Here is a 13,461-nt window from a genome sequence, read left to right as displayed (position 1 = left end):
AACATGACAAGATTGCTTCCCTCAAGTACAAAGAATTTCTCTCCACAAATTAAATTATGGATGCTGTATACATACACACATATAAGAACAAATTTCACCCTCGAGAATCCAACCTGAATCTATCTACTCCATGTCTTAATACCACTTCTTTCATAACTAGATCTTCTGCAGTTAAAAAAACCTACTGGCATGAAAGGCTAATTTTACATTTGCTTTGGGAACACACCTAAAAGCATCACCTTATAAGACTACAGTATGTTCAGGAATATGTAAGCGAAAAGGAACCTGATCTCTTACATTTTTATACTTAAATTCAGTGTAAGCACTTACCATCCCCCATTTCATCTGAAAAAGGCAGACTGAAGACTGCCTCATCGATCATTCGGTTGGGGAGGTTTGTGTAGAATCGGCCAACTGTAGTTTCCAGGTTACTCAGCTGGTTTAGGACCATCATGCTTCCCTTGATCACAGGTAGGGCTGTTCGGTCCGGCACCCCGTACTTCACCGAGTTCTGCTCTGCCAGGTCCCGCAGAAAGGCCAGTTCCTTCAAACCTGTCACTCCCTCTGAAACAGATGTCAGAAACAGAAGGAGATAGAAGCAGCTTACTTTCCATCAAGCCTTCTGTATCTTACTCCAAAGTATTGTCAATAAAAGCAAAACGATACATATGCTCTACTGTAGGACTGAATATACTACAGGCTTATTTAAGCAATAAGGTAAAGTGCTGAAAGACTAGTATGGTTTTAGGAAAAGTAATTAGCTAGTACAAAATTTAGTAAGATTGCCTCTCACATACTGTTGCACAGTGCAAAATTCAACATGCTGTTCACATCACCACTTTAAACAAGATCTTTTAACAAAGACTTATGTGACCCATAAATCCACAGGACAGCTCTTTCTCCACCGGTGGCTAGTCCACATAAAGGACCAGGAGCGTATTATACCCCTTGGAGATAACAGGCTTTGTTCTTTAGCTTAAACATTAAAGTTTCACATTTTACATAAGTCCCAGGCTCAATTCCTGCAGACAAATCAAAGACTTCTGTACATATTAGGTTTCAAATGAGTATTTAAATTTACAGTCAAATGATACATTAGCTTAAGCATTAATTTCCTTGGCTAGAGCCCATGTGCAATTTTTAGTAATACAACATATAGCCTTCTTATTAAAAATGCTTTGTTGGAAAAAGCATAGGATGCCAAACTACTGTGTGCGTGATCTTCATATTTAACTTCACTCTTAAGTTGTGTCCTAAGTTATCAAAGCACTGAAACAGAAGTCACATATACTCTCATTTTGCTGCACCAGGAAACACGGGCAGTGTCAGGAAGATTTACAGTTGCAATAGTTATCAAATTTAATTCAGTCTGGTTGCCACCACACAATTTAGCCAACAATACTTTATATCCTGAGCAGCTGCACTGTGATATATAAGCATATAGTGGCACACAGTTTTATACACCAAAGAGATAACATCTTAGCGCAGCCTCTGGATTACACAGGCCAAAACCCATTAGCAAACCGCTCTCAATAAGGCGTGGAATTACATTTGGATGAGCTTAATAAACTAGCTGTACAATGAAGGGGAATTTTCATCCACTGGAAATACAAAACCATTTCTCACCATTCATAAGCGCGTAAGTAAGAATCATTACTGAGTTATTGAGGAAACTATTTTCTTCATTGATGACACGGAGAGTAGCTTTTTTGTCATCTTCCGATGAATCTTTTGATGTAATCCCAGCCGAGAGATAAATTATGACCATATCGGTATCTAAAAAGAATTTAATATATATATATAGCAGAAAGTGCATTAGCTTTTTAACTCAGGAAAGTGATGTGGTAAGAGCCCCTACATCTGCTTACAACCATATATTGCTAACAGCTTCATTTATGAGATTCACAGGAATCTACAATGGATAAATACGCTGCAGTCTTATGAATTATATCCTTCATTATTAAACTTTCATTCATAGCATTTAACAAACATCTGTTTGATTTGGTGCCTCCCAGCTACCCAGAAGCACTGTGGCTTGTTTCTCCTGAGCAGACCTCACAGGCACCTTCTGGCCTGGCTGCAACCCCGCAGGAGCACGCGAGACCAGCGTGCAGTGTGCTGCAGAAGCTGCTCCAACCCCATGGAGAGGGCTTAACAAAAGCAGAAGACCTGCAGGTTTCATCTCCTGACCCACTGTTCTTCTCCCGTCCTGCAATTCTATAGAGGGGAGTGGAGCTGCATCCCAGTGGAGCATCCAAATGTGTTTCCTACATGAAAAGTGCACGGTGCTTTCCCAGCTGTTGCTGCTGCAAGAGCTGTGCAGAGGGCTCGACATCGCGGGTCCCTCCTCGTCCTCCCTTCCAGTAAGGTCTGGCCGTGCGATCAGCCCCTGCTGTAGCACGGTGGTGGGCACCCCAACAGGCGTACATGAGAAACACAAGATCCTTGCAAAAGACCTTTTCACCCACTACTCCTCCTTCGCGCCTGCATTAGCACTGCTGCAATTTAGTCCCCGACTTGCAGCGCGATAGCTGGAGGACGCCGCAGGATGAAAGGCACCCGACGCTTTCGTACGGTTGTAGGTTAGAGCGTAATGCTTGAGAAATGTGACACGGCACACCACCATTCATCATCGGCTCGTTTCGCATGAAGTTGAACACGTTTTTCAAGCCGAGTATGTTCTCAGCGAACGGCCTGCCTCAAAGCCTTTGAACATGTAAATTCAAATCATTGCTCACACACCATCCCGTTTCATCATATTGTATCTCATTATTAAAAGTGGTTTATGCATGTAATTAAGACACTTGTAGGGATCATACACCACCATATAATCCGAAGCACATGAGGTTAGTTGGTTATATACCAACTTTGTTGTCTCATCTGGTTTGTTTTTTGTTTGGGTTTGTTGGTTTTTTTTTTTTTTAAATAGCTACAAATGCTTTGACTTGTACATTTTGTCATCATGACTTGAAAAGAATTTCAGCTAGAATTGGCTTTTGATACAAACAAATTAAGAGGAGCTGTTAATTTGGGGGTAATTCCTGCCTTTTTTTATTTAGAAGCTAAAACTAGGGAAAAAAGCAAAGCCAGGTATTAATAGCACTTTGGCTGTAGTTTAAGGAAAATTGTTAATGTGTTTCCTAGGCTATAGCATAGCTATTATATACTGCAGCCAGGCATGATGCTGCAGTCTAAAAGCTTTGCTAGCAGGAGTAACATAAGACAGTCCTAAGTCTGCATTAGGGACCTGTGCTAAACAGGGCATCTTATTCAACAGCTGATCATCCTAGGCTATCTGATACACTACACTTCTGATAGCTGGAAAAGGCCCTTACATTCCGTGTACCATGACTGCACCTATCTATAGTGTGTGTGTGTGTATAACATATACTCACACTGCAATTTTTTTTATATACACACACACACACCCCCACACCCCCACCCCCCACCCCTCTTTAACTAGAATGTTTTTGGGGAATGATGGTGCTCGGTGGCAGAGCATTTTCTTACGCTTTGGGATGAGGGTCTGCTGAGCAGGACTGCAATAGGAACCAGCATAAGGCAGGAAATTCAGGCGTGTTCAACGGCACAATTCTTCCATCTCGTACCAGTAGTTCCCTTCTAACTTTTCCAGTGCAAATTTGGGAGCAAGTCTGTATCTCAATAGCTTCCCCGACACACCCACACATTGTTCTCCGGGAACAGGATGTTAGAAAATTAACAGTGAAGTGAATGATATTTTTTTCTAGGTTTATTTTTCTTTTTTAGAAAGATGAAAAGATTATTTACAAGAAAATGAGACATGTTTTATAAACATCCTCTTCTCAAACCTATTGTGTCTCACCCTATGAATTCTGAAGTTTGCTATATACACGCATTAGGTCTTCAAAATCTTTCATACTTAGAGAAAACCTAAATCCAAAGCATTTGCCTTTCCTTTAACTTTCTGTACTTGTGCCCCAAAATAATTGTTTGGTATGAAACCTAGTAAAGTGTTTTCACATTGATGAAGAATATGCCAAAACCTTCTAATCCTAATATACAAACAGTGCCAAACATCAAAGATATGTAGGAGGAAGCTGCAAGACTCCACAGCTGATGTTCTTGGAATAACTACTGATGACTAACGCATCTTATCCCAGCCAGCTTCAGCAGCGCTGGATTTTTATTTATTTATTTTTTATTTTCTTGAAAGTTGCACCCCTTTCATCATTTTGCCAGAGGATGGTAAAAACCTGCCCTTGACAACCTTCTCTTTCAGCTAAGCAGTTTACAGTCAGATAAAAGTTTCACTGTATCTATGGCCTAAAGTTCAGAAGTTGGCAAAAGCACCATTTTACAAACCGAAGGAGTCACATGAAGTAGGAGCACATTTCCTTAGACTTTCCAAAGGACTCTCATTCCTGGACTTTTCTTTTTCACTTTCTTCTGTTCTGAGCTGGTGCCCTTCAGGACAATGAAGAATGCGCGCTCACTGGAGCAGGCACAGGACCAAGCTATGGGGTCTGCGTTACATAAATTGATTAAACCGATGGAGACCGGTCTGATTTCTTCACCCTGCCGCAGCATTGGCAATGTTACTAGACTCCAATGAGCGCTCAGAGCAGAGCTTCAAGAATTTGCTTTCCACGGCTTCCTGGCAAGCAAATGTGCCACTCAATTCCACATCCATCTTCTCCACATATTTCACCACATCCTCATTACAAAAAACATTAACACCTCTCCCCCCCCCAGTCTTGGGAATGTCAAGGAGAAAGCCCACAACGCATACACCAATATTCAGGAGGATATTCTTAGATGAAGGAAAATTTAGCCAGGCCAACCTCACATTCTGTAAAATATCACCCATAATTGGTATTCTCAAAAAGCCCTTTCCCCTGAGAAGCAAGGGCCACTTCCATAGGATTCCAGTTAGGCGGATTACCCATACAGGTATGTTTTAACAATAAGTCAATGAAGCTGCAGTAAGAGCAATTTTCATTAAAAAAACCTCCCTGCATGCATTTGGAAACTAATTCAGCTATCAGGCAATTCAATCCTGCAATTTCATCTTATAGTTCAAAAGAAAGGAAAGTCAGCAACTGAAATAAATTAAAAGGGAACGGCCACATTCAACAGTCACTCATGCAGATTCCAGATCAAGTAAACGCTACTTAATAAAAACATGTGCTCCCCCCCGCTTTTTTTTTTAATATTCAAGACACTATACTCCTTTGGCCTCTGTCAAAGTGAGAATCTCAAATAAGAAAACATTTGCAAGCCTGAGAAATAATCAGGATTGCACAACAAGAGACTTACTTCCTTGGAGTTTTGTGCCATTGTTTGTGTTTCGTATCAACTGGAAAGCTTTTTGAAATCCCACTGCGTGCTGCGTAGGGCTGTCAGATGACTTTATACTGCTAACGAAGGTGGACATCTTCCTTTTTGTCTCACTGGTGGCAGGAGACAGAAATGTCTTATAGCACTGATCCAGTGAGCAGGTTCTTACTGTGTCTGCCACGGTTAACACAGAGATCTTGAAAGAGAAGAAACTATATTGGATTACCTTACCATTTATAATTCTTTATGCACCGATATAGAAAACACAATGATAAGCCAACTGAAGAAATTCCATGGATTTAAAATTCAATTGTTAAAAAATAAATGCTTGAGGCATAAATCCATCAAATTTGAAAAGGATTAGACTTATGGTGATTTCAAGAAAAAGAGACTTCAGTCTTTGTTTCTCAGATGAAGTCAGCTTCACTCTGCTCGTACATAATAGTTAATACACAGTTCTGGGCAGAAGTCTAAGTGAACTAGAGATAACTGAACACAAAATCAGCAGATAGCATTTTCAGCAGAGCCTTGAGTGCCTATAGAAAAGTGGAGTGCATACAGAAAATGAAAAAAAAAAACCTCTAAGAACTTTTCACAGTCAAAGCATTATGTTGTTTTAATGTTTCAGTCAAAGCAAGCCAAATCTACCATCAATTTTTATCCTGTAAATAAGTTAAGGCATGTAGTGGTAACACTTGCATTAATAGACACATAACATACCAGTCTTATTAAATGAGTGGCATACTCTATTATAAATTATGACTGATGCAAGACAGTCATAGAATAAAGCAGTAATTATATACCCGTATAACAGGTTTCATAACCACTGAGCTACTGACCAAGTAATATATGTCTAAAATGTATTTTCTTCATTATAGGCCTATATTAAGACAAATACTTTTGCCACTTAAATTTAAGTACTATTAATTCTGCTAAACTATAAGCATTATTATACTGTATTAAAAAACTCTATAAAAGCACAGAAGTTAGAAGTGTTTTTCCCATACTACTACTGAGAAGACTTAAGGCAAAGATTATAATCAGTTGTCCTTCAACTTGATTTGACTGAAACTCCGTTCCTATTAAAAAAAAAAAAACCAACCAACCAAACAGAAAGAATGATCAACGTCCTGCTAACAGAGAATTACTGAAAGTAAAGACCAAACTGGGGACTGCTTGTGGTCCTACAGAAACACCTTATAGGCCCCTGGTTGTAATCTGTACTTAAAAAAAATTACAGGTTAAGTGACTTTCTCATTGTCAGGTAGAGTATCTGTGGCAGAGCAAGAAAAAAAAAAATCCATATTTCTTGGCCCTTTGCTTTAGCCTTTCCTTGCTGGTATCACGGTTGTCTGGGAATCTTCCAAATACTAATTATGTTTCAGCTCACTCCAATATAGCAGAATAAATCATTTCCATTTGCACAAGCAAAAAAAGACAGCCTCAGAGGTAAAACTGTTCAAAAGGTAAAGTTGTCCAAAGCAATCTAGAACTTCAGAAGTCATCAGGCTCGGAGCATGGTTCTCCTAATTGCACACCGTATCACACTGCTGACCATCACCTAAAGTCTCTGCCAAGATGAAGGAGCCTTTTAACATCACTCAGAAACAAGATTTTGCCTTAGATCAGTGGTTTTCACTTTTTTCCCAGCCTGTGGATCCCCAAATGTTTTCCCTGCAGTAATACAGGCTTCCAAAAGTGAGTTCAAGTCTTCATCACCCATTAGAGGTAGACCACAGATCCCCATGAGTCCATGGACCACAAGTTAAAAACACTGCTTTGGGTGAAAACTTAAAACATTGAGCATGGTTAAAACCAATGAAAATACGCTCATTGCTTAGAGAAAACTTACCTTATCATGTTCATCTATAGAGCTCAGAATAACCTGAGCAGCATCTTTGGCAATCTGAAGCTGCGTCTCTGTGACCGAAGCCCCATGGTCCACAATGACAACGATATGCTTGGACTGAGGTCGAACAGTAGAAACATAGACAGGCCTGAAGGAGAACAAAACCCAAACCACTGTCATGAGTCATATTGTAATTTGCACTAAAACGTTTACAAGTGAAAATAGTTGAGAATTAAAAACAAAAACACCCCATGAAGAAACAATGAATTATAACAGGAATTTTTGCCTTTATGAAAACTTTTACTAGGAAAGACCAGCTGAGAATCTGAACGTAAAGAAAAGGCCCTCGCTTTCACTCTCTTTCTGATTTTTTAATCAGAAATACCGAATCAGGTATCGGATCCCTCTCCCTCTGTCACAGCAACTGTTTTCAGCTAGGAATAAACCATTTTGCTGACACAACAGCAGTGTTTGGGATTACTGTTTGCAGCAGCTCACATCAAGTTTTGGATTAAGCATTGACAAGCAAGAAATGCCTCATGAGAAATGCTGGGTGCCGGGAACCTTACTCACATGTAAAAGTAAGTGCAATAGTGGTTTTTGCTGGTTACATGACAAGTAAAAACCTGTGCAACTGTGCAGAGTTGCATCAGCATAGGGCATTTGGTTTACTGTAATAAGGGAAGGCTTCTGGCCAAGACAGGGTTTTCTTTTGGTGCCCTGGAACGCGTTTCACAGGGGTCGTGCTCCACTACCCCTTGGGTCTGTGCAGTTTTAAACGCCATGGGCAATCTGAGTTAACTCTGGTGAAGGCTCTTGGCGCTGCCATGTGTTTGTTTATGCCAACATCAAAAAACCTATTTTCAGTGAAGCGGTGCTCAGATCCACTTCAATATTGTGAGAGATGTGTGAAAGATCTCGTAGTAAGGTTTCAACCTGGAACAAATTAGGAAGATCTTCAGCAGGGACGAAGAATTAAAAAAAGACAGGACTCTCTTCACTCTTTAGACCAGACCCTAAACTAGTTAAAGTCAAGTGTGAGTTTTTGGATCTAAATTTTATTATATCAAAGGCAGCCACAGAAATCTTATTAAGGGTAAGGGAAACGCAGAAGATTTTAGACAAGGCACTGCAATAAACAACTGGCACAAATCAGTTCTTAATTGTAAAACAGCCTGCAGCTCTACACTGGTATTAATACCCAGAACTTAAATAGGGCCTTTGATCTTCAAAGCACTTAAGTATTAACTAATTAATTCATCCAAACTACCTTCTGAAGTAAATATTAGCAAAAAGATATCCCTTATTTAGCCATAGAGAAACTGCAACCAAGACTAAGCGATTTGGATGAAATCACCAATGGTTTTAGTGTCAAAATTCTGATCAAGACTGGGGTACCCCCTCACATGTCAGACCGCACCTTTCCAAGACCACAGAAAAGTTAATCAAGCCCAGACGCTTCATGCTTTGATGACACATAGAAGATAACATCTGTAAATATTTGATTGCTCAACACTGACAGGTAACCAAAACATTACTTAGTCTCTGTACACTCAGCTACGTGGAAACGTACCTGGATGTGCTGATACTTCCTCCGCATAGATTCATTAACTGGTACAATTAGCTAATGTGTGACCAGAGATACTAAAGCCACTGCACTTTCTTAGAAGACTGCACCCTTGAGTCTTTATCAGTCCCACAGCATTGACAGCAAAAGCTAGGGAAAAAAAATACTGCACTGCAACTGCTTTGCTTCATGCCTACAGAACAGGAATATTCCCCTGCACAGGAAAACCCTGTCACCATTTGATCCTTTATTCCAGAGCTTTTTTTAGTAGAAAACCAGAAAGTTTCCACTATTTCTGCTTCCCTACTATCCACGATGTGCCACTTGAACCTTGGAAAAATGCTCCTACCTATGCCCTTTCCAGTCTCTTATCCTTCCACCTCCCTCCCCAAAGCGATGCACCTGCCAAATCAGTAGAATACACGTCCACCACTTTATTAACAGGAGTCAAATATAAGTCAAATACAAGACAAATTTTGCTTATGGGCTGACCTACAATTTACAAGTTACTGCTATTTACAGCTTATTTGATTTGGGAGAGGTGAGGAACCTGTATGTAATTTTATTTTACATCTCAGTTTCTTAAAAGTGAAAACTCGTGCTTTAAAAAACAAACCTAAGAAAACCCAAGGGACCCCATTAAAGTTACTCATGAATGTTGTCGTCTTGGCAAAGCGTAACGCTGAAATAAAATCAGTGCTTGAGGAATCCAATTTTAGTGCTTTGCCCACTAAATTGTAAGGAGACAAATCATACCTGCTGCGGTGTTCATAGCTGCCTTTGCACCGGAACTTGTGGGCTGGGAAAACGGTGAAAATGCCTTCTTCTGAGCTGAAATACTGCCATTTAATTCCTGGGTTAGACTTCAGATTATCAGCAAGAACTGAAGGTTGGAGAGGAAAAACGAAAAACGAAGTAGAGTTACAAAGGGAGGTCAAACTTGGAGGTATGTTTATTCAAGGCCTCTCTCGTATGTGCTTGGAGAAGAATAACCAAGGTCCCAACACCAACAAGTAGCTCTTTTTGAGGACTGATAGGTCTTCCTGTCTGATTTGCAAACAGTTAAAGTCTTTTGGAAACTTAACACTGGACTCGACAGATTTTGTTTAACATGTGATGACAATTCCTGAATCTCTGAAGTATAACTGCAACCCAAGAAGCCAAGACAGGCGCAAGGGAGGAAGAGATTAAAGCAATTATATATAATATGTATACATACACACATGTAATGATAAACACATTGTCCACATAGTTTTCATAAAGAAAAAAACCCTAATGTTAAAAATATCGTGTGTTCTTTATACTGAAATAACTCCAAATACGAAGTAGGTTTGCCGCTTACAGCTCTGTAACCCAATCTGTTAACATTACCTACTCTGACATCTGTTTAAAAACGTCTACATGAACACTTAGCAAAAACAGTTTTACACACAAATGTGGGTCGAGGAAAAACTCACCGTACGGAAATAGGTGAAAAGGTTAAAAAAAAGGGAGAATTTTTCTTCTTTGTTCATCATGCTCTCCTGTTTGTGTAAGGGTAGATAGGTACAGCTCCCACTCTTGGGACTCAGGAATTTCCCCAAGTTTCTCATTACCCCTGCGCCATCATTAACAAGGCTGTGGGCCCCTCATGTATTGCCTGTTAGGAGAAATAGCCACTTTTCAGGGAAAACACAGCATCTTCCCTCAAAGGGTTATCCCTCAAAGGGTGGCCACACAGAAGTGCTACCTAGTGGGTGGTGGCCCCATGCTGGTTCCACCCGTCCTCACTTGAGCATCTCCACCAGGTTCCTGTTTTCAAGATCATAAAATTCAGAAAGAATGATAATAACAGTTCTTCGCAGCTATATCGCAACTTTCCTCCAAGTCTCTCAGAAACTCCTCTGTGGCAGGTGATCATTAGCTACTCATTGCATGGACAAAAAGTGAAGAACAAAGAAGGTAAATGACATGTTCCCAAGTCATGTAGTCAAGCGGGAACTGAGCTCAGAATATAACCATAGGGCACACATCTCAAACCCGCCTGTAGTTTATGGGTCACGTTAATTCTCTTTAAAATGTGCTTAATTTCCTATTAAAATAATCTTTAAGGAAGCGCTACTTAACACTAACAATAAAGGGTATAGCTTAGTGATGTTAACAAAACTGACTACATTAGTAAAAACACCAAACACCACCAAAACCAGCAACCAAATAAAGCAGCTGCCCCAGGGCTAAGACTGTCTGCACTAATAACTTATAAAAATACTTAATACACCAAGCTAAACCAACGGAGCGTACGGATATTGCGGAAATCCCGAGCACTCGGAGCCCAGGTGGTGACAATCGTGTTTGAATCACTCGAGGCAGAGGCGGCACTGAGATTTCTGCCTCGTAGTGCGATGGAAACGTCCCAGCTGCGACCCAGCGCGTGCACCTCGACTGCTCTCCCTGCAAACCTGAGGAGGTGAAGGGATCGGTGCTCATCCCATGCATTTGCCAGCTTTGCCAGACCGGTGACATTAGGCAGCTTGCCGAGTCCCTTAAAGCAAAAGGAAAAACGCTCCCAGGAGAGAGGGAACAGAAAGTCATTAGCATGGGAGGCACAAACCCTCTCATCACCACAGCAGCAACAGGATCATATTCCACGTGGGGTAAATCATCATCTCTGCTTGCAACAAACTGAAAATAAAACTTGAATGTTTGAATTCTTTAGTTTTTGAATACTTTAGTTTTTACCTAACAGTTACAATGGATCATATCAGCTTAAAATGCATTTTAAAAAAAAAAAAAAAAAAAAAAAAAAAAAAGAGTATTTTCTTGCCATTTCTCCTTTCATGTTCTTTGATTATAAAACTTGCCAGAACCGGCAGATTTACAGTGCTTCACCTTTTGCTGAGCATTTACTTTTGGCATTTCCCTTAGGATTGACACTGAAAATAGGCCAGTTAGTTTCATCTCCTGAATCTCAGTCATTATCAAATATGCCAATATTTGGGTTGGAAATCACGGCAAGGCACATGTCAAACCTTAGGCAGACATTCTGCGACAAAATACCCACGTAGAGTACGGTTTAAGTTCAACATCCTCAACAGTTTAGCACTTTCTCAAGTTTCCCAGACTGGCTGCGGCCACGATGTTCTCTCCACATTCAGCTCAGCATAATTACCCTGTAAAAACCACTATCTTGGGGTTTACCCCCACCTTTTTGCCAGAGTTTTTTGTATTTCCACAGTGCCTAGAAGTCCCGGTGGAAGTCCTGGTTGCACCCTGCTGGGCTCAGTACAAAGATGCAGCTTTGCACGATTGTGGCTTTAAGAATTTGGTGCCTCAATGGACGAGATGAGGAGGAGGACCGAGGAAGAAACAAGAACAAGACATGAAATGGTTGATGAGGGTTTTCCCAGTGTGTTAATGACTGAGCCGGGGACCTGAACTACACTCTGCTCACACCTCTTACTTTCTCATCCTTCTCCAAAAAATACCAACTCAGCCCCAACAAAGATGCCAAAGCTTCTTTCTCCCTCTCCCCTGTGCATAGGTAACATCAACCTGGTGCTGCTCTTCAGAGCAGGAACCTTTTTCTCAGGAATTTTCACACTTTCAAAGAAACCACCCAAGATCTTGCAACCAAAAGTCAAACAAATTTGTGAATATTGTTTGTTTCATTCAAGTTCCCCCTAAATTTCTCTTCAGTCCTTGTTTTGGTTTTACACCTGGTATGATACTAGTTCAGCAGCGCCATTTCTGTTTTGTACAAAGAGCAGGTTTTTTTGGTCACGGACAATGGTTTCTGTGTAGCAGGGACACTAAGTAATGTGAAATTTTAATATTGCCAAATTTAGGCACCACGGAAAACTTCAGGCAAAAATCAGTTTTAATTAAAAACAAAATAAACCTAACCCACACAGAGTTTCTAGCTTTTACAGCTAGGACTACCAGAAATTCCTCTCCTCATCCCCCTGCAAAGCACCCATCCTCTTTGCCTCTCTGAAATCTTGTCTGGGAAAACCCAGATTCATTTCTGAACTCGCTGAAGGTTTGGCACCCTGACCCTTCAGAGAAGGTGCAGCACCGGTGCTCACGGCCCACACAAGCTCTCCTGCGTGGGAGCACATTGCACGGCCACAGCTGTGGGAATCCAGGAGAGTATTTGTAACCCTTTATTAAGCTGCAAAGAGAAGCCTGGGAAAAAATCCTTTAAAAGTATCAAATCCTTCGGAGGAAAAAAAAAACCAACAAAACTATTTAAAAATATTTTTTTTAAACAACACTGTCTTTCAGCAACGTATGACAATCAACATTACCCATTCTACTGCAATACAAAAAACTTAGAAAAACCTAATACAATTACCCTTTGAAATAAATAAAGCCGAAGTCCAGGCACACCACCACTTCGGCTGAACTGCTGCTCCACGTGATTGCAGTGCCTCACGAGCAGGGAGGGAGAAGAGAATATCGAACATTTAAATCCTCCTTTTTACATCTAGCCACCAGGATTTCCTAGTTCTGGGGGTAAAGTATGGCAATTGTTTTGTGTAAAGAGGCTGGATTTCTGGTATTTAAGTTTTTGTTAATGGGTTACAGAACTTGAAAAATGTATTTTCAAATCAGACATGTGAACAATTAGTTAAAGCCTGGATGAAATAACTTGCCCACTTTAATTTCACCAACAGCATTAAAATAAAGGAGTTCATAATTAATTTATAGTATTATTTATAATTTAATACTTTATATTATTTACAAT

General features: G+C 40.3%; 1 protein-coding gene across 1 annotated transcript in view; it reads right to left on the bottom strand.

Annotated features, from left to right (window-relative positions):
- The window catches only part of CACHD1 (cache domain containing 1), a gene marked incomplete at its 3' end in the record, with an annotated part of 92,157 nt that overhangs the window by 14,801 nt on the left and 63,895 nt on the right, over positions 1–13,461 (bottom strand). Inside the window, exons 5-9 of the mRNA XM_009583628.1 lie at positions 9,492–9,618; positions 7,172–7,316; positions 5,299–5,515; positions 1,627–1,776; positions 331–564 (exon numbers count right to left, since the gene is read on the bottom strand). Of these exons, the coding sequence (XP_009581923.1) occupies positions 331–564; positions 1,627–1,776; positions 5,299–5,515; positions 7,172–7,316; positions 9,492–9,618 (873 nt within the window). The remainder of the gene's footprint in view (positions 1–330; positions 565–1,626; positions 1,777–5,298; positions 5,516–7,171; positions 7,317–9,491; positions 9,619–13,461) is intronic.

This window comes from Fulmarus glacialis, unplaced genomic scaffold (genome assembly GCF_000690835.1).
Source record: "Fulmarus glacialis isolate BGI_N327 unplaced genomic scaffold, ASM69083v1 scaffold6588, whole genome shotgun sequence".
NCBI lineage: Eukaryota > Metazoa > Chordata > Aves > Procellariiformes > Procellariidae > Fulmarus > Fulmarus glacialis.
This window is presented reverse-complemented; position numbering and strand designations above follow the sequence as displayed.